This window comes from Chanodichthys erythropterus, chromosome 8 (assembly GCF_024489055.1).
Source record: "Chanodichthys erythropterus isolate Z2021 chromosome 8, ASM2448905v1, whole genome shotgun sequence".
NCBI classification, from domain to species: Eukaryota; Metazoa; Chordata; class Actinopteri; order Cypriniformes; family Xenocyprididae; genus Chanodichthys; species Chanodichthys erythropterus.
Window position 1 is genome coordinate 14,775,572 of NC_090228.1, and position 27,023 is coordinate 14,802,594.

At 39.0% G+C, this 27,023-nt stretch overlaps 1 protein-coding gene across 10 annotated transcripts in view; it reads right to left on the reverse strand.

Moving 5' to 3' along the window:
- The window catches only part of LOC137024435 (serine-rich adhesin for platelets), a 69,269-nt gene extending 44,088 nt beyond the window's left edge, over positions 1–25,181 (reverse strand). For 4 of the 10 annotated variants that reach the window (XR_010895708.1, XR_010895709.1, XM_067391932.1 and 1 more), the window contains exons 1-3: positions 17,560–18,091; positions 7,276–7,341; positions 1,677–1,860 (exon numbers count right to left, since the gene is read on the reverse strand). Coding sequence is in view for 5 of the 10 variants with exons in the window: in XM_067391932.1 (XP_067248033.1) it covers positions 1,677–1,860; positions 7,276–7,341; positions 17,560–17,712 (403 nt within the window). In the remaining 5 variants the exon portion in view is untranslated. Of the gene's footprint in view, positions 1–336; positions 383–1,676; positions 1,861–2,614; positions 2,716–7,275; positions 7,342–17,559; positions 18,092–24,947 lie in introns of those variants that run through there. The other 6 variants (XM_067391936.1, XM_067391935.1, XM_067391934.1 and 3 more) reach the window with 5 other exon arrangements.
- Positions 25,182–27,023: the final 1,842 nt, after the last annotated feature.

Consider the following 27,023-nt stretch of genomic DNA (forward strand, 5'->3'; position numbering starts at 1 on the left):
CTTGTTATGACAAGGGTTGTGGCTAAATTTTAGAGTTTGTGAATAACTATCTATCTATCATCTATCTATCATCATCATCATCTCATCTGTCTATCCTTTTATCGACTATAAACCTTCAAAATTAATTTTTTTTTCTTCAAAATTTTAAATAAAATAAAATAAAAAAAGATTTTTAGTAAAAAATTGTTAATATAAAATTCTTTAAATTTCAATTTATTCTAAATTGAAAAGACATTCTCAATTAAACTGAATGCCGCACAACCCTGCCAGGTTGAAAGCTTCATGCTGTGGAGATGTGTATTGTTTTTGGCCATGGAATTAACGGGAAAAACGTACACTAATAAACCAACCGTCTCTGGCTCTCGTCCCTTATCGTGTGTTGTCCCTCAGGCCAGTATGGTGTGAGTCCCCCAGCAGGGGCCTGTGTTGAAGCAGACCAGAGGCCCCTACACAATACGCTCTTGTTCCTCTCAGTCTGTGTCACTGAGGAGTCAGAGGACAGAACAGCGAGAGAAAAGGATTGAGTGAGGGGAAAGAGAAAAAACGAGAGAGAGGCTGGAAAGCACATAGCTGCACTGCTGTTCTTACAATACCATTGCCTAGTCCATCTGTCACAGTCTCACACACACACAAACACACATACACATACACACAATGTATGTGTGTGAACGACATGTGTCATATCGCACTGTTGCGGCCTCGCCCCCCTACTCTCTCCTTGGGGAGCTAAAGGCAGGTCGGGTTTGATTGTTAGAGTCTCCGAGCACCATATGGCTGTATAATTAGTTTTGGCCTGTGATGTAGAGTAATGCTCCCATCTCTGTTGACTCCCAAGCTTGCACTGAAAGACATGGTCCTGATGCACATTAATGACCAATCCTGCCCAAATACCTTCACACCACAGCAGAGGACTAATGGAACTATCAAGCAACCAGGAGGGCGGCGCTATAGTAAACACACAAATATAAGCATAATGGATACATGACATTTATTTAGATTCATACTTTAAATTTCAGACCATTTTGTTTAGTTAAAAGATTGGTTGGTTTATAAGTGTGTTTTGATAAGGAAGATCATTTCAATACTGAAGGACAATTGCTGTTATTCAGTATGAATCGTTACTCTGAATATGAGTTATTAGGATTAACCATTATTAAAATTACATTACTAATAAGCCAATAACTATTTTCATGTTATGGCCAAAAACAGATAAAGAGCCAAAATTAAATTTCTGTACAATTTTGTCTAAATATAATAATAATAATAATAATAATAATAATAATAATAATAATAAAACAATAAAAACTACAAAAAAAGGGAATTTAGGCATCACAACATTGTAATGTACAATATGAAAAATGGGTGTTCATTTTGAGATTGGCTAAAGAAATAAGCATTAGATGATGATGATGATGATGGTAAAGCATTAGATGATAGATGAACAAAATAATCTAAATGGGGAAATCAGCATGCACAATTTTACATTCAGTATTGGCCGATAATGGTAATTAAAAAAATCTCAAATAACAGAATGATAACTGATATATCATGTGTATCAGTGTCCTTCATTTTCATTGTAGAAAGGGTACTTTGTTAAAGTGTGCCTGCTTTTAAGTGATGGTAGTTAACTGGGATGGGAAAAAATATCAGTAAAAGGACTGTATAGCAGTACTAACCTGGCCATATTTGAGGTTGTGGAACACTCAGGCTCTGCTGTTCTTGTTTTTGCCCCAGACGATAAGTCCCTGGTCTGGAGTGCACATTTAGGAAATGTGGAGTTCTAAAACGGACAGGACAGGCCTTCATATGAGCATGAAAGCGAGAACACAAGGGTGGAGGGCCATTCTCACGCTTGACAACCTGAAAAGACAAACAAATTTTTTGCATAAAATTTACATTTAGAAAGTTACTGCATTGCTTCAGCCTAGTTTCTAGTTTTGAATAAGAGCCTCTCTGTAGTGCCCCCTAGTGTAGACTCATTGAAACAGCTATTCAATATTGCCTTTCACTGTGACACACACTGTGACATACATATCGCATTCTTTCTGCAGGGCTAGCATGACCTCTCGCAGTTAATTTACTGAATTTTGGAAAATAGAGAGCAAGAAGCAGCAGTTAGTCAATATTGATATTTAGAAGGGTTAATTAAATTGTCCTCTGCTTGCCTGATAGCAAAGACCAGCTAGCAAACATAGCTGTATCCTCAGGCTAATTCACAAACTTTTTTTTTTTTTTTTTTTTTTTTCGTAAATTAAAATTTTTACAGGAATTTGTATGTGTGCTTGCACATTTTCTCTTTGCTTTGTGCAGCCAGATGGGTGCCACACTGCTTATAACCTGTCAGACAGCAAGTCTTAACCTGTCCAGTGCCATAGGGCAGTGTTAACAAGCACAAATACACACACGTCTTGATGTCTTTATCCCTTTTGAATTGACTGACAGTAAATTGCTGAGTAAACATGGCTATGTCTGAGCTGACAATGTTATCAAAGGGGACATGTGCTCCCTGTTCCCTGCGTTATTGGACCTCAGAGCAGTGACCTAAAACCGTTTTACACTCTCTCTCTCTGACACTAATGAAGCCTCTCCTCTGATACAAACAGATCTTTCTCACCTTTTATCTCCCTTCAATCATTCTTTCATTCATTAGATCTCTCTTTCTGTCCTCCTGTCCCAACACATCTGTTTTAAATGCCTAAAAGGGATCCCTATGCCCTTTTAAAAAAAAAAAAAAAAAAAAAAATGTTGTTAAGGTTAGTGAAACATGCTAACTTTATGTTTAGGATCACTTAAAGCCCATAATTGCAACAACAGCACAAACAATGATGGGAGGGGTGATTGAATTGTGTTTTTTGATAAAAAATTAGCCCAAAATTTTGTGATTACATATAAGTATGACTATATTAATAATAATAATGTATTTATTTTTGTATTACTGAATAAAATATTGAGTAAAATAAAAAAATATTTCACTGTAAAATAAAAAACAGGTATTTTAAACTATAATAATAATAATAATAATAATAATAATAATGTTATTAATAATAAATAAATACATTTATTTCATTATTACTAAAAAAAAAAAAAAATTAAACCAAATAAGAAATATTACTATTGTTGTATACTGTAGAAGGAAAAATAATGTAAAATTTTATTTTATAGTACTAGTGTACAATTAGCTGGTTTATAAGCACCTTTCATTACAAGTTTGGGAAAATGGTTGCTACATGTTGCATTTCCAAATGCATGTTATAAGCACCCAAAACTCAGTCGGTACAGAAAAGAGTTTGTGTGGAGCCACATTTAGTGAACCGAACCACTAAAGACATGATCATGAGCTGCTCGTGCCTAAAAGAACACAATGCCATGCTTTGCACTGAAACATGCATCAAATATATTTATTTAATTAAATCATAGCCATTGCGATTTGATAATTATGTTAATCCTTTTATTCTGGTTAATCATGGAACCCATACTTACAATTGTTTTCCACATGTAGTAAAGTTTGGCATGTAACTTGTCTCACAATGTGTGTGCACAAATACTACCTCAAATTGTGCAGCTTTTTGAAATCAGGTGCAAATTGTGTGTGAATTTGGCCTGGCATATGCTAAACTGAACAAAAGAGTTAGATTGAAGCCATATGTAGTGGACTTTTGGGCTTTTTTGATTTGGCCAGGCCACTCTAACATTGTGTACGTGAGTTTGCACACATCCCTCAACATCCCCAAAACAAACTGTCAGGTTAGTGTGCATCAGCTCTGACGCCAACTTTCATGAAAGCGAAGCATTTACTTGCAGAAGTTGTTTGGAGTCCTCTGAGAGTGGCATTGTATATTAAACGCTGAGTGTCTTTGACCTTGTAATGGTGTTTGTAGCCCCATGTCGGGCCTGAGGGTCCTCTGCCCCAGTGTGTGGGCTCTTCAGAGTCCTACAGGAAATGACATGACCCCCTGGCGTCAGGCAGCCAGCACTGCGGCACACACACGCACAACCGCCTGTACTAATGTCATTAACCTTGTGTGTTCATGCCGGACGGCCTTCTGACGGAGATGGGCAAGCGCACGCTCGTGAATGTAGGGAGTCTGTAAACCAGAGTCCCAGATGGCCCGCACCGAGAAGAGGCCTGCATACACTCCTCAGCCCCTTCGCAAACACACGTACACATACACACGCACGCTTAATAGCACTGACTCTGTGTGAACCCTCCGCCGGGGGGAGGCGAGGCGACTGGGGGCCAAACAGAAGTGTGTCTCTGTGCCTCTGTCTGCAGGGGAACAGAGGATTCCTCTCAAAAAGGCCTGACGTCTAAGAAAGCCAGGCTTAGCACTAACAAGGTTAAACCCTGCTGAAAAAGAGTGACTTTTTCAATCAACCAGATTTGTGTTTCTGCCTGCGCCGTAATTAGCTTTGCTCTGGGACGGGGGGATGAGGAAGAGTGGAGCGGAGAAGAGGAGGGGAAGAGATGACAGTGGGAAGCATTGTGGAGTCTCTAGGATTGGGAGGACCAAATCTGATTAGCCGCTCGTGTCAGAAGCCAGGCTCAGATGCAGCTTAGCATTCTGAGCAACTTTCTACTTTCTGTCCCAGCAGACAATGAGGCTACTTTTTCAGTCTCCTCTATTTCTCTTCACCCCTTCACCTTCTCTTTTAAACTTTTTGGCCTGTCCAAAACTGCTTTCCCCATCCCACAGAATACAGAGCAAGCAACTGTGAATGTTTATAAAGGATATAGGCAGAAGTCGTAGTTTGTTTTGTACCTTTGATAATACAGTGAAAATGCTCATAATTTACATGAATAAAGTTAGTGAGTCCAATCAAGTCGCATAGCATTTGCATGTAAAATAAAAATTATGTCATCATTTACTCACCCTCATGTTGACACTCAACTTATATGTCTTTTTTCCCAGTCGAAAATAACTGGATTTATTATCATAATATCAAATGCTCATGTTGATCGCTGCTGTCAATTGCAGTTTAGCTTTGATTATTCAAAGCTACTGTTCAAAAGTTTGTGAAAAAAAATGAAAGCATTTTTTTTAATGATTATTGAGCATTAAATGCATTAAATACATCAAAAGATGCATTAAAGACATTCTTAATGTTACAAAAGTTATTAACACAAATTATGTTCTTTTTATCTTTAAATGTAGTAAAGAAACAAAAATATTCCATAAAACTATTAAGCAGCAACTGTTTTCAACAATAATAGTAAGAAATGTTTCTTGAGCAGCAAATTAGCATATTAGAATGATTTCTGACACTAAAGACTGGCTGCTGAAAATTCAGCTTTGCCATCACAGGAATAATTTAAATATATTAAAATAGAATTTCACAATATTACATTTTTACTGTATTTTTTTTTTTTTTTAATATCAAATTAATACAGCCTTGGTGAGCTTAAGAGACTTCTTTCAAAAACATTAAAAAAAATTGGTCCCACTTTTTTTTTAGGTGGTCTTAACTATGGACTCAAAAAATAAGTACAATGTACTTATTGTGTTCATATTGTATTGCAAAACACTTTTGCTGCAATTGAGGTGGGATACGGGTATGCTCCGAACAATTGATTTAAAACAAAATTATCCATCAGATTTCATCAAAAAAATATCTTAATTTGTGTTCCGAAGATGAACGAAGGTCTTACGGGTGTAGAATGACATGAGGGTGAGTAATAAATTACATAATTTTCATTTTTGGGTGAACTAACCCTTTAAGGTGTAAAGGGATTGGTCAACAGTGTAATTATAAATGTAATTACAGAAATTAATAATAATTTCCGATATAATTACATGCAGGTTTTTTTTTAAAATGTAAAAACGTGTTTACATAATAATTGCATTGTATCAAATGATTAATTTAAATTTAAATGTAAGTACATAGTAGTTAAGGCCACCTAATATAAAGTGGGACCAAAAAATCTTACCAACCCCAAACTTTTTGTGTATATTAGGTCAGAATTTAAACACTAGTCCATTCACACTGCACATAACATTATTATGTCTTATACTTAAATAAAGAACGTTTTTTTCTTCTCTTGCCAAGGCCATCAATTAAAATTCTGGTCAATACAGATAAGCCAATACTTATTGTCATGTTATGCCTGATATTATACAATTCTATAATATTTTGTCTAAATAAATCAAAATTAAAACAAATAAAATGTTTAAATGCTACAAGGCACTAATTTTGCTTATTAAGCTGAAATAGTAAATGCATTTTAAAATAATAATAATAATAATAATAATAAATCACAAATCAGCTTTCAACTCCAAACAATGTTTCACTAATCCAGAGTCAGAATTTAGCCTCTTATTGAGTGCTAACACAGACATGCCATTGTCTCCCCATCGGATGCCTGTATAGTTTGAATGCCGCTTGCCTTCCTGTGGCCACCCTCTTTTTTATGCACACAAAAATGGAAGTATAGCTCCACTCGCAGTTAAGAAAGGACGTCATACCGAACAGAATGCAACCCAAACCAAACCAAACCATAAATCACAGTGTAAACACCAGTGTTTGTCTGCGGAGCGAGGCGGGCCCAGGAGTGTGTTTGCCCACCTGTGCATGTGTCATCGTTTGGGCGTACAGTATTCAGGGTTCTGACGGCACTCGTGATGTCGTCTCAGTGGCGACAATGTCCATGGAGACCGAGAGGTATGAAGCTAATGGGTGGGTTAATCGTCTCTTGTTCTCAATAGATGTTTGGACTGGGACGGCCCCGTAAAGTTCAGAGGGTTTAATACGGTGATACGGCCAGTGTTTTATAGCGCACCGAGGTGATCCAGAGGGCAGAAAATGTGTGTGTGCCAGTGTGGGTCTGCGTTTTTGTCTTTAGCAAAGCATAAGTGTTTATTCATACTTGCCCGCTTTGGCTGATTGTGTGTACTGGTACATTTTGAAGATGTAAATTAGTCAGTAAGAGGCTGGTGGATCTTTGTCCCTTTTTTCTTGTTTGTTTAACCAGAGGCCAAGACAGGAAGCCAGCCCACACAACTCACTGTCCCCATGGTAACCTCTCTGTTGCCTGTGGCACATTCAAAGTCTCTGGCCTCTCTAAAACGGAGACAGTGAGGTGGATGGGCACAGGCCATTAGTGCATATGTGTTTCCAAGCGATAGTGTTTGTTTATAGGAGTCAGATTTGAATATTAGTCTTGACTTATTAGATTATGTCAATGTACAGCATGCTAAATCAATTGGAATTGTGCTTTGATGAAGTGTAATTACTTTTGTCAGTCTTGTGTCTACATAACTGAAGTGTAACTGTACTCACTGTATGATACTGTCCTCTGTTCCAAAGGATGGCTTGTCTCACAAAGCAAAAGTAATATGATGGTGCCTGGGGGACAGATAACAGGTTTAGATATGACTGATATTGACAGTAATTAGTCATGTTTGCTAAGACAATCATGTCTATTGTTATTGCTTATACTTTGGGTTATGGTGTTGTTCTGAACTTCAGGGCATAACTCATCCTGCATCATTCATAAATCATAAATCAAGCCTTGTGGCTTTTACTATAAAGTGTCAGGTGTTTTCAAACTGTTTGATGCCAAGGACCTCCAATTATGATGAATGAAGGACCCTCTTCTTAAAATATTAAGCATAATATTATGAAGACAACCACACACTCACACACACACACAAAACATTTCAAACGTTTGGGGTATGTAAGATTTTTTTTACACTGTCCTCCAAAAGTTTGGAAACACCTCTGGCAAAGGGTGGTTTTGGACGATATCAGCATGAATCCTTATCATTTTTGGTGCAAATACATTAAAGTAACTTGACATTATCATTGAAGACCAGCAATAATAGTTTTCATTTTGATTACATAATAATGGCAATATATACATGTCAAAGTCAGACATGCCCCTTTGCCAGCGGTGATGCCTGGTTACTGGTTTAAACTTGACCCAGGTTTGTAAAAGATTTTTGGGTCAGCACACCTTAATAGCTTCAACAATTGATTGCCAATTAAGTTTAGAATACAATGAACCAATTAGAACCCAGTTTAGGTCAGAATGCTGCTAATGGTGGTAGTTTGTGTTGTCCCTTATCAGTGCAAATTTATCACAAATTAAAAAGGATTCATGGCAATATTGTCCAAAACCTACTTTTTTAGGGTGTTTCCAAACTTTTGGAGGGCAGTGTTTTTGAAAGAAGTCCCTTATACTCACCAAGACTGCATTTATTTGATCAAAATCTAGTAAGAACTGTAATATTATTACAATTTAAAATGATCAATGTTGAAAATAGTTGTGCTGTTTAATATTTTTTTCAAGATTCTTGAAATAGAAACTTATAAAAGAACAAAATTTATTTAGAAATCTTTTATAACAATGAAAAGGTCCATTTTGATCAGTTTAATGTGTCCTTGCTGAATAAAAGTATTAAAAAAACGTACTGACCCTAAACTTTTGAATAACTTCTGAATCTTGCGTTCAGTTTGGCCGTTGGTTTGAGGGTGATATGATTTCCTCTGGTAATCCATTATCACGAAAAACATGATGAAACAGAGCTTCAGCAGTTTCCATGGAAGTGGGCAAGCCTTTGAATGGAACAAGCTTTACAGGCTTTGGAGAAGTGGTCAACAGATACGACGATGGAGGTAACAAAGTCTATTTCCAGATGAGACCATGGTCAGTGGTTGAAGCTTGCTTTCTGGTAGGTGTCTAGGTGTTTTGGAGATAGCACAGATGGGACAACCACAGTAGCATTCAAGAAGGAGTGAGAGGGTTTGCTGGTTACCTGGATGCCCAGATCACGGAGACGAGTGAACTGAGTCCATGAGGGTTATGCACAGGTTGGATCATTCAGGGTTCTGTAGTCGATGCATGGCCACAAGGCTCCGTCCTTTTTTTCAACAAAGAATAGGCTGGAAGTAGCAGGGGAAGTGGATGGTTGGACGAAGCCTAGTTTAAGTGCCTCCTTGATGTATTCATCCATGGTCTGTGACTCCGGGATCAACAGAAGATATATATTCTACCTTTGGGTAGTGTGGCACCAGGCACCAGCTCGATGATGCATTCTCATGGCCGATGAGGTGGACGTTTTGTTGCCAGCTGCTTGCTGAACATATCCTGGAATGCCCCATATTGCTCTGGCACACTCACAGTGGACTGCACTTCTTGACTTTTGATGTCGGTGGAACTGCGACTGACAGTGAATTCAGGAGGTTGAGATGAAGATGTCTTCTGAGGTATATAATGATAGAAGCAATACTCACTCCACTTTGTTATTTCTTCTGTTGACCAGGAATCGATAGGTGTGTGAATCTCTAGTCAAGGGCGTCCAAGGATGATGTCCACAGTTGAACCCTCCAGCACCAGAAGCGAGATCTCCTCCCTATGCAGGTTTCCAATACTGAGCATGATAGGTGGTGTACAGTGAGTGATGATTTCTTGACTCACTGGCTTACCCAGGACAGAGTGAATTCTCAGGGTTTGTAAACAGGGAAGTTTCTTGATCTGGAGATGTTTGAGGAGTGCCTTTGAGATTAAATTCTGTGCTGAGCCAATGAGGGCCTGAACTGTACTAGAACATCGAGGAGCAGTCGCTGATACTGTGATGCAATTTAATTATTTCTGCAGATACCCCTATGTCTTTCACCCCTGTATCTCCTGTGCTCCAAGTATCTCCAGCGCCCCCTGTATCTATCTCCAGCGCCTACTGTGTCTTCAGATTGCCCGCCCAGCCTCTCTCTCCCCCCTCCTCTATTTAACCAGCATATTTCTACAGCTACTACTCCTCTGGTTCCCATCTGCCCCTCATCTCATCCTCAGCTGTCTCCATGCAGTACTGTGGATTCGCCATGGGGCTTCCAGTCCCCAGCATGGCCTTGGCGTGAGGATCCCCTGTCTTTGTCTCCAGCCACAGAGCCCCAGACTCCACATCAGACCTTTGATACATTGGTTTCTCCGTGGCTCAATACGCCCTCAGCTCCACTGTGGCCCATCATCCCACCGACTCCGCCTGGCTTCCTCGTCCCACCGGCTGCGCCTTGGTCAGGCATCACCCTGGTTCCTTCCATCCCTCCGGCTCCACCAGGCTTCGCCTTCTGTTGTTAATTGTAACCTTTAATGTTATAGTAATGTGCAAGAAAAGGCTCCCTATATATAGTTTACAGCATTAGTTGAGATTTTTTTTATCCTTAAGAAAATGTTAATTATAAACAAATTTACTTAAAGAGAGAGACACAATTTGTTCAATAAACCACTGTGACGAGCTGGGCGGGCGAGAGCCGTGAGGGAACGGCGCGAGGCCGGTGACGCGAGTGATAATGAGCATCACCTGCGAGGCCCACCGGCCTCGAGTCTCTCATGGAGGAGCTCCGGAGGCATAAAAGGAGGAGCGACGTCAGTGAAGGACGAGAGAGGACCAGGCCTGGACTTTATTTTATGTTTTATTATGTTTGTGTGTTACTTTCGTTTTGTTCTTTGTTTATTTTGAATTAAACTTTTGTTGAACGTTCACCGATTCCCGCCTCCTTCTTCCCACATTTACAAACTGTGTTACAACCACTGTTTAAATATGTTTAGTTTCTCCCCCTGCTGTACCGAGCCCGTACCGAACTGTGACTTCAATACCGAGGTACATACTGAACCATCATGTTTGTGTACCGTTACACCCCTAATAAAGAGGCAAGACTTAAAAACACATGCGAATGATTGATTTTTTTGACAATACAGTACTGACCTGATCTGGCCAGTGACAATTCCGTCAACTGTCCAGAGCATGTTTCACCAAATCCCTTGACTTGGTTCAAGTCAGGAACATTTTACGAGTCCCAAATGCTCAAGTCCATGTCTAGTCTGAGTAAAAATTTAGTCTGTGACAAGTGAAAGTCTGCAAAAAATTGTATTTGAGTCCAAGTTCAAGTACCAACTCAATGTATCAACAGGCTAAAACCCCCTCCAAACACCTTAGAAACTGCTTAGCATCACCCTGACAACCATCTACAATACCCTAACATTGTGGCAGGCAGTTTTACACAGGCAAGCATGAAGAAAAAAGATGTTGGGACACATTTGTTGAAATGATCTTCAGTGTTTCTTACTCAATCTTCTCAGAGTTTGTGCACAAAAACTGGCTAAATTAACATTAACACTACACACACACACACACACACACACACACACACATGTGATTCTTAGACCTCCTTCTCAGAATGTCAATTGAACCTCTGTCTTTGCCTGAGAGCTGTGATGCATCTCAATAGTGAATACCCACCACTCTACCAGCCTTTCTGAGGAGTTCATCAAGCTCTCATCAGCTATCTTTGCCTTTAGCTGTGATACAACTAGCCTGTGGGAGTCTCAACTCCATCGTTCAGCTCTCTTTTTCTTTTCACTCACTCTTGGACACTCTCATCTATCTGACCTGTGGCCCAGGGCTCCAGCAGAGACTCATCCATCACCATAGACATCTCACCATCCCTCTGTCTATCCCTGTCCCTGTTCACTGAGGTCACGTATCTCGCTTCTCTAAGGTCATCAGTCTCACTGTGGCAGATGCCAGAGCTTCTGAGTCAGCTTCAGCCTGGCAGCCTGGTGGTTTTTCTCTCTTTCACAGTGGTCGCATACTGGGGCAGGGAATTGTGCAATCTGAAGCCACCAGCCCACCTGTGGGTGATGAGTGGGACCTGCAGAGTGGGACCAAAGGAAGTATATTGAACGCCTGCTTGAACCTGTCCAATGAGTATATGTTCTCTAAAAGCTTCATGATAGGACCATTTTAAAATTTTGTTTGTGGATCTTTTTTTTAAATAAAACTGCCACATTCAAAGCCATTGTAAAATGCTGATAAATTTGCAAATGACCACCACACCACAGATTTTAACCAGGCTAGTTCTAGGCTTTAGGACACATATTATTAATTGAGATGCAAGTATTTATCCAACAACAATTTGATTCATTTATGATTCTCCCCATTTTGATAGCGATGCATTGTGAAATCTGAAATCAGTTCATGATTTGATCCAGTTATTTTGGACTGATTCATAATTATTTCCAAAAATAGGTTTCTAAATAGATTATAAAATGTAACTGAAAATGAAATAAAAAATTTTAAAAAATAACAAATATATAACTTGCACTATAGTTGAATATTTAAAAAATACTACATTCACAGTCTTAAAAATGTATCAAACATTTATTACTGATCCGGTAAAAAAAAAAAATTATAATATGACAGTTTAATTTACTGAAAAATGTACTAAACCAATAATTAAATAAAGTCTGTCATGTACAAGGGATCTTAAAGTTATTAATTTAAGTTATAATATATTATAGTTATAATATATAATAATTTATATTTAGTTAAAATCTAAAATTATGCAGAGAATTATGCCACAGAATTAAAAACTATATTAATGTGGTAAACTACTATACGTAATGAAGAAATAATAAAAGCCAAGGCTCAGTATATTCCCCATTTATCCCAGAAATTTTTTTCTGCTTATTGTGGCTGTTGTAAGAGTGCACATCTGATCTAATCTGTGATGACCTCTGTAACACGTTGGGTATTATAATAGTTATTATAATAAATGATTAATTCCATAATCAATAATTAAAATTTTTATTATCAGGTTGATGCATCTACACTTCTAATTATTGGTTTTACCATCTTTATAGCTTTTGAATTACTTATCAAACTTAAGGAATCAGAACTGTGCAGTAGTGTTGGAAATGTCTCTTTAACCTGCCTCTAAACATCACTGCAGACAGTATTTAATGTCTCTTACAGATAAAAATCCCTGCCATTTTTTTTTATATTTTTTTATTTTTATTATCTTTTTATTATGCTCTTCACTTAATCGACTGCTGGACGATGCACAATGACCAAATCTCTCAGCTGAATTGCGGCCTCTTAGACAGAAATAACCTGCCTTCTCCCTAATAACTCCTTGCAACTGAATTCAAGTATGTTTGGATCCATATGGGTGATCCAGAGTTAGAAGAGCACAGAGATTAGGGAGACACAGGGGACAATAGAAACAAGAAGGAAATAGTGCTTGTGCTGTTGTGAATGAAAACAGTAATATTCAGTCTTCACAGATTGGCAAAGGGACGGACAAGACCATCAGACCTCATGAGACTCTAAGACTCATTAAAAGTCACAACACCACAGGCTGCTTTTAAACATCAGGAGGGCAGCTTGGGTGAACAACGGCCTTGATTAGATGTCATATTCATGCCGTAATCCAACACCCAGCCTTAGAGGTCACAGGGTGACGGTCTAATTTCAATCTGAGCTCTCGAGCAAACATAAGCAGGTCTGTACCGAGGATAGTCAGCCCACACCATTCTGATCTCCTCTCTGAACTTCTCATCATTGAGATCTGTAATGAAATTGGACAGGCATGATTGGTGTTTTCTGTATCCCATCGTCCAATTCACCAGATGAGATTAGGCCAATTCCAGGCAGATGGGCTTTCCATTGCCTCAGTGTCTCAGGGGCTCAGCAGAGCCCCTGTCCTTTGGGCTTTTCCTGTCAGGGAGGCTGTTTACCATTGCATCACACAGACTGAGGCCAGACAGGAAATGCTCCTCCACTAGTCCAGGGACACAGGAAATGTGAAGCTTGTCAAAAACAAGTAGGTGGAAGAAGGAAGATCAAATTACTTGATGCACTAATAAGCAAAGTGGTCCTTTCTTCTCCTTCCTTGGCTTGTGGGCCATCTGTCTCTTTCTTAAGGAAACTTCTTGCATATTTTCCAATTATTATAAATTGTCTTACATAAGATTTAATCAATGTTTATGGAAGACCATTGATGCAATGAGTCAGAGACCAAATGATCACTCTGTTTTGGTCATTTCATTAGCTGATATGTATAAGCACACAAGCACACATTTATCATTTTAACAAATTTCAGTTGTTGTACATTCTATAATACTGAAACACACTATCAAGGGGAAAAAAAGTGCAAAAATTGTTTCTTTAGGGGTACAACATCTTGTCGTTTGGGTAGTACCCTGAAAGGAACAACTATGTACCTTATTTACCCCTAAAAGTTTCACTGTAATACCTTAAAGGGGTAGTTCACAGCTGGGGAAATGGGCTTACAGTAAAACTTGGCTGTCTTTGCCAAAAAAAATATATTATAATAATAATAATTGCTACCTGACCAGATAAAACAGAAAAAAAAGGCTTTTCTATTTTATCCAATAGATCAAAAACTTCAACACTCATAATACACTGGGCATGTTGCCATCCAAGGCCACTCCAAGACTGTTATGGATACAGTTGACCAGAGTCAAATACCACTTTGCTTTTGTAGGAAATACTTCTTAGCAAACTTTTAGTCATAATGGTGTTGACTAGTTCCTGAGTTCAAGAAGTAAAAGAGTAAACGTTTAGCGGGAGTAAGCTATTTCCAGTTTCCAGTAAAGGATCCATGCAGTGACTTTTTTAACCAAAAAGAAACCCCCAGCCCCTGAAGTAAACACAATTTTAGCCCGAGCCGACGATGAAACGTCTGAAGTAGTTTACAGAGAGAATACTTCAACTAGTTACCATGGACTAGCATCTTCACATCCTATTTCAATACAGATAGAGCTCCGCTCTACTGTAATAATAAAAACGCAGAGGAAAAAAAAACAGTTTGTTTTGTATGTTGTAAACTCCCACGTTAGCCGAGCACAAACGTGAGTAGCTGATACTGCATTAGAATTTGTAAACAAAAGTCGTACTCCATCCTTGATCATTACTCCAAGTAATAAGACAGACAAGCTGCTTTAATCAACACATTTTTAGACAATATTGGACCTACATCTGAATAGCAGAACTACAGAAACATGAGTTACCCCGTGAGCAGGAGACAGATTAGGGTGTACGTTACACAACATAACATACAAAACTATGAATTTTGAATGATCGCTAGAAAATATAAACATCAATTTTTAATCATACTTACAGGTTGAGATTCAGAGGAGCAATCTGCTCTAAATAAACTGGACATTGATCCATATTTTAAAACCAAGCGTTTTGTGAATCCTGTGTTAAACTCCCAGAAGTTTGAAAAGCAGTCGTCAGTAAAATGATGAGAACACAACAAAATATTGTACTGCTGTGGTATTACTGAAAAAATGTATTTTCCCTGGCGTCTGTGCACGCAATAAGTGGGCGGGCAATATGCTAATGTTTCGTTGTGACGTCACAACGAAACGGTTTGGGATTCGTTTTACAAATGACTCGTTATTTGACTCTGAGTCGACTCTTACTTTTGAGAGACAATAACTTTATATACGGTGCACTTTCAGATTTAAAACTTTGCAGGATGTTTTCATTTACTTAGAGCTATGTTACACACTACATGAAAGGTAATTTTCAAAAATCCTCAATAGGGGCACTTTAAAATAACTGTTCTGTTAATAACCCTCTGTCTATCTTACTATCTGTGATACAAAATGCGGAAGTATAATCTGTAGTTTTCATGAAAGCCCTGGAGCTGTCAAAAGTAAAAAAACACATGATTCGGAGGACTTTGCTGACAAGTAACACGGAGAAAGAGTAAACATTGTTCATTTACATCTATTGGCATTGTAACAATACAAAGCAGACTGAAAATCTGTGAAGCTTTAAGTATAGATTTTCATACATATTCAAAGGGCCATTTAGGGTTAATACAAATAGTTCCTTTTAAAAGGTACTTCCCTGATGACAAGCTGTTGTACCCTTAAAGGCAATTTATTTATTTTTTTTTTCAAATTTTTTTCTGAGAGTGCAGGGCAGTAACCATGATCTCACAGTTATTCGTATTAGTGGTTGACCAATGTATGGTATGTTAAACGTGGTTACATTCACTCTCAGAAAAAAAAAAACTGTACCTTTAGGGGTACAACATCTTGTGACTTGGAGAGTAAACCTTAAAGGGACATCTTTGTACCTTATTTACTAAATTTATATAGTACCTTTTAAGGGTTCATATTATCACTGTAAGGTACTCATATGCACCTTTTAGGGGTAGATAAGGTAAAAAGTTGTCCCTTTAAGGGTACTGCCCCAGTGACAAGCTGTTGTACCCTTAAAGGTAGAATTTTTACAGTTTTTTTCTAAAAATGTGTTGTTGCTGAGAGATGAACAGTGAGTTGAGATATGGTTGTTGTACAAAAAGAGGCTGGTTAGCGAGACAGATTTCCCAATCCGATCAATTTGATTTGACAAGCTCTTGATGCGGGCAGAAAACATTGATACAGGGAACTTTCTAACTTGGCACATTATGAAAATATTAATTATCAACAGCATCCAAAATATGCAGTTCAAAGAATTACCAGTGATGTCCAGGATGGAAATCTCTGTACAAACACATTGTCAAACACACTGTCTATCACTATTTTTACCTAGCCTTAGAGAGGAAATTGTTGCATAGCTTTTGCTATTGATTCTTCAATGATCCCTGGGATCATTGAACTTCTTTTCATCTTCTAAACTCAAATTAAGGCATTTTTAATGACACCTGAGCAATTTCTGTCTCTCCATTGTTCATCATGCAAATTAGTTGTGTGTCTTCAGAAGACCTTAAACCGCTCGATTCATATTTTTAAGCCTGCATCACCCTGAACAACAAAACGGCAACAACATATTCCCGAAAGATGACTGATAGTAATTCAGCTTAGACAGGCAAACTATTCAGGCACAACTGAGTTGATATAAGCAGATCACTGTCTAAGCTTATAGAGCAATCTCTGACAAACCACATTACACAGACGTCCGCAACAAGAGAATTACCAAGCTAATACACAACAAACACACACCCTAACATCATCCACACACAATCTTACAACACAGAACATCAATCAAATCACAAAGGCACCACAAACACATGAGGAAATCCTTTTTCCCCCAAAACAATAAGGTCTCCAAACTGCAACCCTATTAATAGTTTACAAAAGGAGCAGGCCTTGATCCCCAGCATGGAGGAGACCGGTGTAGAACACATACACAAAACCAACGGCCCACTGCCGCTCGCTGGGTCAGCTATGATGAGCCATGAATGTAACCGTCCAACCAATCAGGCTTAATAGTGTCCATCCTCGCCACCTTTGCAGATCCAATGGTGTGTGTACGTGTTGACTCGGAGGGTCAGATGGGCTTCACAGATCCTGTGACCCCGAAAGGAGACCAGAGAATCAGAAGCGGACCCCCACAGACAGGACAGAACCTTCTTTATGCCCTAATCTGCTAGCATCAGAGATCAATATGGTTAGTGGTACTGCTACAATAGCAGTAGCAGGAGTTAGCACCTTGCCCAATTTCTGAGGCTCTCTGGGGGGGCATAAAGCTGAGGTTTGCCATGCCCGTCACTGACCTCTGGCACAGCCACACCCCAGCAGCTAACCTGCTTAACATTCATTACGGAAACCTGGGCAGATGCTCCGATTTCAGGCCTGCTGTTGCCTGCTCTCTTGTCCCTGCTTCCTCATCCTCTCAATAGGGAGTCGATTTGAACTGCTTTTTCATTTCTAAAGCAGAGATCAGAGATCCACTGACAGGCCGAGCTTAATGTTATCCATGCTAAAGGATTTTGAAGAACCCTGGTGTGATGGAGACTCACCGTATTTCTCCAGTGCTGGGGTCTGGAGCTGAGTTGCCATGCCTTGCTGTTGACACATCTCCCAGGGTGACCGATACGGGGTTGAGTACCTCCAACAGATTGGGCTTTCCAGCTGTAAATGTGCTGTTTAGGTCCTTCCTCAGTTGTCAACATGCTAGGTTTTCTGTAATGCAACTTTTTTACACACAAACTCCAAGTTAGTCGCGTTTATTTGGAGAGAATGAGCTGTCTCGGCTTCTGTTCTCCTCCAGCTATTTTGGTCTTGCTCTCTGGAATGAAACGTTCAAGAGCTCATTGCTTCTGTTAATGATTATACTAAACCAGTTAGGTGAGCCATCTTTTTCAAAAATTAAGAATTGTTCACCCACAAGCCCAAAACACTGGACAGCAGCGACAGACAAAGGGCTTTTCAGAGTGTGGAAAGAATAGGCAAGATCAGGTTCTGTTCTGCTGCATGCATAAATCTGCCATCTTGCTTAATTACATTACTGAGGATTTACAGAGTCGTTTTAAGGAAACCACACACACTATCAGTCCCACAAATCAAAGCTCATTAGTGGAAATGTGTGTTTCCCCTCGTGTATGTCAGTGGGACTGCTGTCTATCTGCCATTTTAATCATATCTCATTAGTGTGAGAGGATTGAAGTTGTCTTATGCTCATTCACTCTTTAGCTGGAGCCAAAAAATCAGGAGAAATATTAACCAAATGTGTGCTTGTTGCCCTGGTGACATGCTAGAAATGTCAACAGTATGCAAACATACAAATTCTTCTGTTTTTGGTTGGATGCAAGAAAGAGAATATCACCAGGAAAACAGTTCGGATGAGGGTCAGTGACATAAGTTATGTCAATGATAAATAAAAATAAAAATCTAGAGTAAAGTAATTTAAAAATGCACTCTTTGTATTCATGTCGGTTTCATTTGAATTTAAAATATTTTATATCTTTAAAAAAAAAGTTTCAATTTATTGACTCAAGTAAAAAATTATATATAAATTTATTGCACCCTGTGAGTATGTGAGTATACACATCTTACTTATTTATTTTTTTAAATCAGGGTGATTGATTTGGAGGACAATTTTTATTTATTTTTTTTGTGTGTGATCCTGTTTTAAAAATTGTTGCAAGATTGTTGCAAGCCATTCAGGGTAATCCAGATGCAACAAAGCCAGTTGCTAAGACGCTGGCAGAAAAATGCTTTGTCAGATAAATGGTATAGAGAGAAAAGCAGCTTCTAACTATCTAATGGCTCAGAGTAATATAGTTGTTGCCCTTCATTTGTAGAGACATAACCTAACAAACCTAAGAATTAAATAGGAAAAAGAATCTGTGATAAGTGTTATCAAGCTTTGAACCTAAATTCACTAATCCTGGAATGTGCATGAAAGACTTTGAAATATGCATCCTAGAATCATATGAAAGCCTAAGTAAATGTCTTTAGTGAATAAGATCTAGCCATTCTGCCAGGTATTGTTAGCTTAAAAGCTGTGGCACAAAAGCTGGTGGTTCTGGGCTTATCCCATCTCAGCAGGACACCCGAACCCCCTGTGGGACTAACTCACTCTAGTCCTAAACTTCATCTTAGCCTGAGAGCCCACACTGGGCCGTTATACACCCATTCCATCAATCTGTCAAACCAGAACAGACACATGCAGTACAATAAGGCCTTCCTGCATCTCTGCTTTAATGTTCCCTCTTCACAATATGGTCCTTGCCACACTATATCAGTGGAGCTACTTCCACCCCACTGAGCGATGTTGCTTGGGAAAAATAATTGTGGCAAATATCTCGACCTCTGCTCTCTGAGCCTATAATGTGGCATTATAGGAATATTGGACCCAATAACATCTTGATTACCAAAAAAGAAAGAAAGAAAGAAAGAAAGAAAGAAAGAAAGAAAGAAAGAAAGAAAGAAAGAAAGAAAGAAAGAAAGAAAGAAAGAAAGAAAGAAAGAAAGAACAAAACATATACCAACCGAAACTGCATAACAGTGATGAGCTTAATTTAATTTAATTACTACAATACTTTTCTTTTACTTTTTTTTTTTTTTGCTTGAATTTAAGTCAAATATACATTTTCTGTATATTCAATACTGACAGCCAACCACAACTTTCAAAATCCATTTTATCATTCAGCTGAACCCGAAATATTCAATTAAAGGGACAGTTCACTAAAAATGTATTCACCCCAAATCTGTCATCATGTTATTCCACACCTGTATGACTTTTTTCTTCTGCAGAACACAAACACACATTTTTTTTTTTTTTATGTAACCAATGATGAATGTTGGATTTATTCAAAATATCTTCTTTTATGTTCCACAGGAGAAAAAGAAGACATATAGTGTTGGAAAGACATGCAGGGTGAGTAAATGATGACAGAATTTGAATTTTTAGGTTAGTTATGCCTTTAACAAACTAGAAACAGGAAAACCACTGTGAGAATGTAAATGAAGGTTGTCGCTATTAGCATGCATGCTACATGAAAAAAAAACATTGTTTAAAAGCATTTAATTTTCAAAAATGACAAAAACCGATTAAGTCTATCTCAAAAGAGATGTTAGCAGTGTTATTCAGTGTTTACAGATATGCTAGCGCATGTATGACCGAGAGGCACAGCTAATTGAGAGAGCGTACAGAGGCGAGAAACTGCGAACATCCAAACAATATCTGGACTCAGGCCTGTACTCACTCCTGGACAGGCTATTCACCCCATCTACAAGTAAAGAAGAAAAGAGAACTCCAAACTCTCTATAAAGCCCTTTCAATAGTGATTTGTTATTCTCCTCTCCCCCCCCCCCCCCTTACTCTCCTAAACAGTCAAAAGAAGAAGAAAAAAATGTGGGATGGGGCTTTTGTGGGAGGAGGCCTGAATAAATTTTACATACTCAAGGCAGCGTACATAGTGATTGCCGCTTCCCCTAAAACTTTCTTTTCTCTCTTTCGTTCATTCGCTCCCCTTCTTTTTTTTCAGAAAACACTTTCCTTGCTGAATGGGCACCTATTAGTGACTCCATTATGGAGGCAGAGCACTTCAATGGCTCCTGGCTGTGAGGCTGTATGGAAAAGCCTCAGGCTCAGCGTAGCCCACCCCGAACAGCGTCCCGCAGTCCACACTCACTGTATTGATAGGTAGACCTAGTGTGGAGTTGATGTGTGCGAATTGGGAGGGGTGGGGTGGGGGGTCTCTCATCCTCTTTTTTGTGATCTCCAGGTGCTTTGGGAGAAAGTGTGGCTTTGAAAGAGGGAGAGAGAAAGTAGGAAAAAAAGTTAGAGGTTGTGCATTGTGCTATGCTTTCCACACTAGTCACTTAAAACCAGAATGCAATGTTCAACATGCATTAGCTGATCTCCATAATAATCCCTCCCAACCCCGCTGTACACACTCACATATATTTCCCAGCCCCCAAATACACTTTGACCTGAGGTAAATTATGCATATTATGCACTGCACTGAAAGAAGCCAACTCCTAGGATACTAGTAGGTAATTAGTTGACTATAGACATATAGTTTTTTGGATTCAACACAGCTCGTCAAGCTATTTCACAAAGAATTTAAAGGGATAGTTCACCCAAAAATGAAAATTCTGTCATCATTTACTCCCCCTCAAGTTGTTCCAAACCTGTATAAATTTCTTTGTTCTGCTGTACACAAAGGAAGATATTTGGAAGAATGTTTGTAACCAAGCAGATCTCGCCCCCCATTGACTACCATATGGTGCTTTTCCACTGCATGGTACGGTTCGGTACAGCTCAGTACAGATCACTTTTTGGCGCTTTTTCCACTTCATGGGACAGCTTGGTACAGAACGGTTTGGCTCGCTTAAATAGTTGAGGTGCACTGAATTTGAAACACGAGACACCAAAACCGCTAGATTTAAATAGTCAGTAACAGCCACTGCATCATCATTTGTTTGTGAAACGACTTGTCTTAAACGGCCGTCGCACACAACTCGAGGTCATGATTTGAATTTACATTTATGGGTGAACTATCCCTTTAAGGTACTGTTATATCTTGTTAATTAGGGCGGAGAGTCAATCCCAAAAATTGATTCTTAAACTTAAGCTTTTTTTTTTTGTTTTGTTTTGGTTTTTAGCTTCATTTCATTGACCAAAATGAATGGTTTAAGAAGTTTTAGTTAACAATAACAACACTGGAAAAGCATTAAGAGCTAGCTTTCTGTAGGCTACTCATCATTACTCCAACAGGTGGTGAAGAGTGACTATTATAAGTGATTCTTCATTCATTCCCTAAACAGATTAATTAAACGTGCCATAGAACGTCTAAGGTGTCCCCTGAATGTGTCTGTGAAGTTTCAACTCAAAATACCCCATAGATTTTTTGAATTAATTTTTTGGGGCATCATTAAATATGAGCCAATTTAGGCTGCGGCCCCTTTAAATGCTCATGCTCCCCGCCCACGGAGCTCGCACTTGCCTTAAATAGCATAAACAAAGTTCACACAGTTAATATAACCCTCAAAATGCATCTTTACAAAGTGTTCGTCATGCAACATGTCTAATCATGTAAGTATAGTATTTATTTGGATGTTTACATTTGATTCTGAATGAGTTTGAGGCTGTGCTCCGTGGCTAAAGCTAACATTACACACTGTTGGAGAGATTTATAAAGAATGAAGTTGTGTTTATGAATTATACAGACTGCAAATGTTACGCAACAGTCGGTGTTATGTTGAGATTCGCCTGTTCTTCGGAGGTCTTTTAAACAAATGAGATTTATATAAGAAGGAGGAAACAATGGAGTTTGAGACTCACTGTATGTCATTTCCATGTACTGAACTCTTGTTATTTAACTATGCCAAGATAAATTAAATTTTTAATTCTAGGGCACCTTTAAAGAAAAAAAATTCACCTCAAATTTTAATGTTCATTTTAAAAAGGCGGCAGCTACACAAAATCTTGACAAATACATACTATGAATAATTACAATAAACAATAGGATAAAGTACATAGGTATAAGTTATATTGCAAAGTTATATCTTACTTTGCCTCCCCTTTTTCTTAAGATTTGAGAAAATTATTTATTCTATTCGTAGAGCATATATAAAATCATTTCTTGGTTTCCTTGTGTTTTTATCACAACTTTGTCAAACTCCTCTAATAAACCAGCCAAACATCTGCATGTTCTCCTCATCTCTTTACTCAGAACCTGATTATGGTTACAGAATGAGTATCTCTGCTAAATAATCCATCTATACGGTATCTGTATTCTGCAACCCATGTCATGCCACAGAGAAAGCAGGACAACATTTCTTTAGTGTGCCTGTGATGAAAGGGGAGAGCATTAGTGTTGTGTGTGAGTATGATCATGTTTTTGTGATTAGGCTAGTGTGATGGTGTGTGTGTTTGCTATAAAGGAATGGAGAGGGCTTCAGCTGGGTGAAAATGGAGGAAGGGGGGCTGTGTGTATGTTTTGGGGAAGTCTCTATGTGAGATTTCAAATGGGCTTGTGTGTGTTTACGTGTACGTGTTTGTGTGTGTGTGTGTGTGTGTGTGTGTGTGTGTGTGTGTGGTTTAGGAGAGAGACTAGAGTTTAGAAAGAAAAGCTCTATGTTGAGTATGGAGTTATTGTTTAGCCATGCTTACCTCCACGGGGAACCATCTGCTCCCTGTCAATGCGTCACCTGCTCGTCTGAGCCGTCGCCATGGAAACGGGGGGAGGAGGATTAGGAGAGGTTAGGCCTCTGAGGGGAGGGCCCATCCGGGAATATGGAGGAGGTTGCCCTGGGAAACAGCTAAAAGGAACTTGAAAAATGTCACCCTCTGCTGGTTAAATTACATGAAGAGGTTATTGCCAGGCCCATACTGGTTGATGTGCACCAGGGGGCATTGCTTGTTGAAAAACTGGGGTTGCGTGATGTCACATTTGCAAATCACATAATTACCAGGTGTTGATTGATAATTATGTCTGTCTGTGATCGGAGTTTCCTAAAGGTGATATATTGGTGAGGACAAGCTAGGATAGACCATTAGACAAACAAATGTCTTTATGTTTGTGCATTTCAGAAGGTGTGTGACTGTAAGCAGCCTATCATATCACAGAGCTGTAATAAACAGGCACGGCTCCTGTGCATTCAGACCAGAGTCAAAGCAAACAGTTTGAAGCTTTACGTGGGAGAGAGCACAATTCAACTACTGGATCAGTCTTATTACAAACACACACTTGTGTTCATTTCAACTGTTTGTCAATATAATGTCTCTTTCATTCTATCTGTCATTATCATTCCGGTCTACCTGTCTGTCGTTCTGTCTGTCTAACAACCTGTCTGTTTTTATGTCTGTCATTCTATCTATCGTTCTCTCTGGTTAGTTAAGTTAAGAAATTCAAAGTTTAAGTAAACAGAACTGTCAGATTACTCATACTTTTATTTTTTTCTTAAAGGATTAGTTCACTTTCAAATGAAAATTACCCCAAGCTTTAAGGCCCCGGTATACTTCAAACAAAGTTTTTTTTTTTCTTTCTTCGTTTAGGGGTAAAACGAAGTTCGAAATGCATGACCAGCGATATACTGTAAACAAACATCTGACACCGCCCACACTGCTGAGAGTGACGGTTATATGAATATGTAAATATGTGCCGTGCACTTTCTTCTCAGTACCAAAATAAACACAACAAAAATGAGAAAACAGCAAGCATTTATTATAGAAAGCATAAGAAAAACGTCTGATCATAACATGGGTATGTTAGCACGAGCTCTGCAAAGTAGCACTCCAGTCACGTCACGTCTTCATATAGCACTTTATTTAATAAATTGCTTAAAATCAAGAAGCTTTTCAGTATCAGACATGAAAAACAGTGTTAGTGCCTCATTTTTTTACAAGCACAACTTCATTTTGTACTATAAAGCGGCTATCCAGTGTGTTCATGTTTTCACCCGCGGAGCTCTTACCTCGATGAACTCAAACACACAAAATGAGTCAGAGACGCGACCCACGTGAGTGAAGGCGGAGCCTCAGCGCACACCTTCTATTACGTTATCGTCACGGACCAATGGTAGTACGAAGGTGTTTTGCAGCTGAAGTTAACTTTTCCTGAAAGTTCGCTTTGGCAATCCGTTTCGAACTTCCAAAAAGTACACAAAACGAACTTCTTTTTGGCCTGATTTTGTTCAAAAATTCATACCCGTATCCGAAGAGACCCGTAAATGTGCTACACGGAACCGACCCGGCCCGACTATTATTTTGAAAGTTGGACCCGAACCCGTGCAGAACCCATAAATGCCATAAATGTACTACCCGAACCCGTCTAAGCTGGACCCGAACCCGACCGGACCCGTCTGGACCCGATCGGCACATAGGTCTATTCCACAGCAAATTACTATTAATAAGTCAATAAACAAGTTGCTAAAATAAAACGTGTTGTCTTACCTAATATTAGTAGGCTATAGCTTTCTCCCTTGTACCTGACTGTGATGCACTTGCCAAGAAAGTTCATCCGTTATTCCTCTCTTGCCGATTGAAATGCTTAATCCACTCATTATTCCAGCTTTAAAAGTTCACTTGCTGTCACGATGACAAATGCGACTTTGCAGTTTTGCATTATTTCTTTGTATCTCGAAACTCGAGTCAACTCACATAATAAAATAACTTTTACTGTTTGCCCTTTTGAACTATAATAAAGATTGCTTGTTCAGTGACATGGCCGCTGACGTTAGCATTACTTATTTGCTGTCATTTCTGTGCTTTCTGAGCCGAGTCTGACCAAAACTTTAGATATAACAAGACGGCATAATTTTATTATAAAAACAGGAGAAAGAAAGTGTGCTCGCATGAGACATGCGCATTAGCTGGAGCAACCTGAAACATAAGCTTTAAGAGTCACAGAAAACATTCGTGTGATAGTTCATATTTTGTTAATGATTTGAAATAGGCTATGTTATTTAAATGCGAATGTGCAAGGCTACAAGCAGTTCTTGAGATTTGAAGTTTGTTTGCATTACTGTTGCACACGATAGGAATAGTAAAACTCGATGATCACCGTTTGCTTGCATTAACTCTGCCCGCTCTGCTTCTGATGGCTGGGGTCACTTGTGTTTTTTCACTTTATTTCCCGGCTCATACTTTTCAAGTTACAAAACATGCACAGCGCTGACTGACTCCCAACACGGCCGGGTGATCTCTGAATCAAATCAGCTCGGGTATACACACAATGTTAATCAGACCCGGGAACCAAAGTAATAGATTAGGACCCGACCCGGCTGACCATTTAAAATATAGTCCCGAACCCGTACGGGTCCCGGGTCCTCGGGTCTCGGGTCTTCTTTGTAGACCTCTAGTGTGGTGTACGTTTATGATGGATGGATGTGGATGGAGGCACATTCTTCAGCTTCATACTCGTGATCCCTGTTCACTGCCATTATAAAGCTTGGATGCATCAGGATATTTATTAATGTATCTCCGATTGTGTTCATTAGAAAGTCATATACACCTAGGGTGGCTTGAGGGTAAGTAAAGCTTGGGGTCATTTTCATTTGAAAGTGAACTAATCCTTTAACTTGAAACGTTTGAGTACATTCATTCTAAATTAGCATTACATAACATTAAACACTCTCCCACTTAACATTAATCTTAACACACACACACACACACACAAAAAAACATTATATAACAGTTAATTTTAACATTTGCTCTCCCTTTTGAGTGCCATGTGCAAAGCATGCTGGGAAATAGAAATCCTAGCTTTCAAATCTAATATCAACACAGAAATGTCATTGCTCTGATACTGCTTAGATGTGGTTTAAGGATAAGTGTGTGAAACCACTACTGCCCAGTCAAACATAAACACTCACCTGGAGACAATCAGGGATCCAAGGGGACTGTTTGAGTGACAGGAGAAAGTGACTGCAGTGTGCTGAGAAAACATGCTTTTGTGTTTGCTCAAGAGAGGATGGAGTGCTGTCCCTGGCCACCAAGCCATGTTCAGCAGCCCACGTCCCTTCACTGCTGGGCTCGTCAGGTAGCTGTCACGCTGAGCGCTCTCTAATACCCAGGGGAGTGTTTCGTCACTCATTCTGTGTGCTGATTATTACGCAGACTGACCACAGAAGTGCTGCTGTTTCCTGTTAACATTCATGCCCTGAGGCTAGGAAACTCTGTGTCTTATATCTCCTGCTGTCTCATGCCTACACCAACGTTGTTACTTTCCAGCTACCAGATGGATCACAACTGAATAGAAGTTTTTTTTTTTTTTTAAAGAAATGTTCTAACTCAACATGCTGTGTTAAAAATGAAATGCTTTTGCTGACTTTGGTTATGCCAGAGGCCACAGTTTGAAAATCAAACTTAAAGGATTAGTCTACTTTAAAAAAAAAATTTCCTGATAATTTACTCACCAAGATGTCCATGTCCTCCTTTCTTCAGTCAAAAAGAAATGAAGGTTTTTGATGAAAACATTCCAGGATTATTCTCCTTATAGTGGACTTCAATGGCCTCCAGACAGTTGAA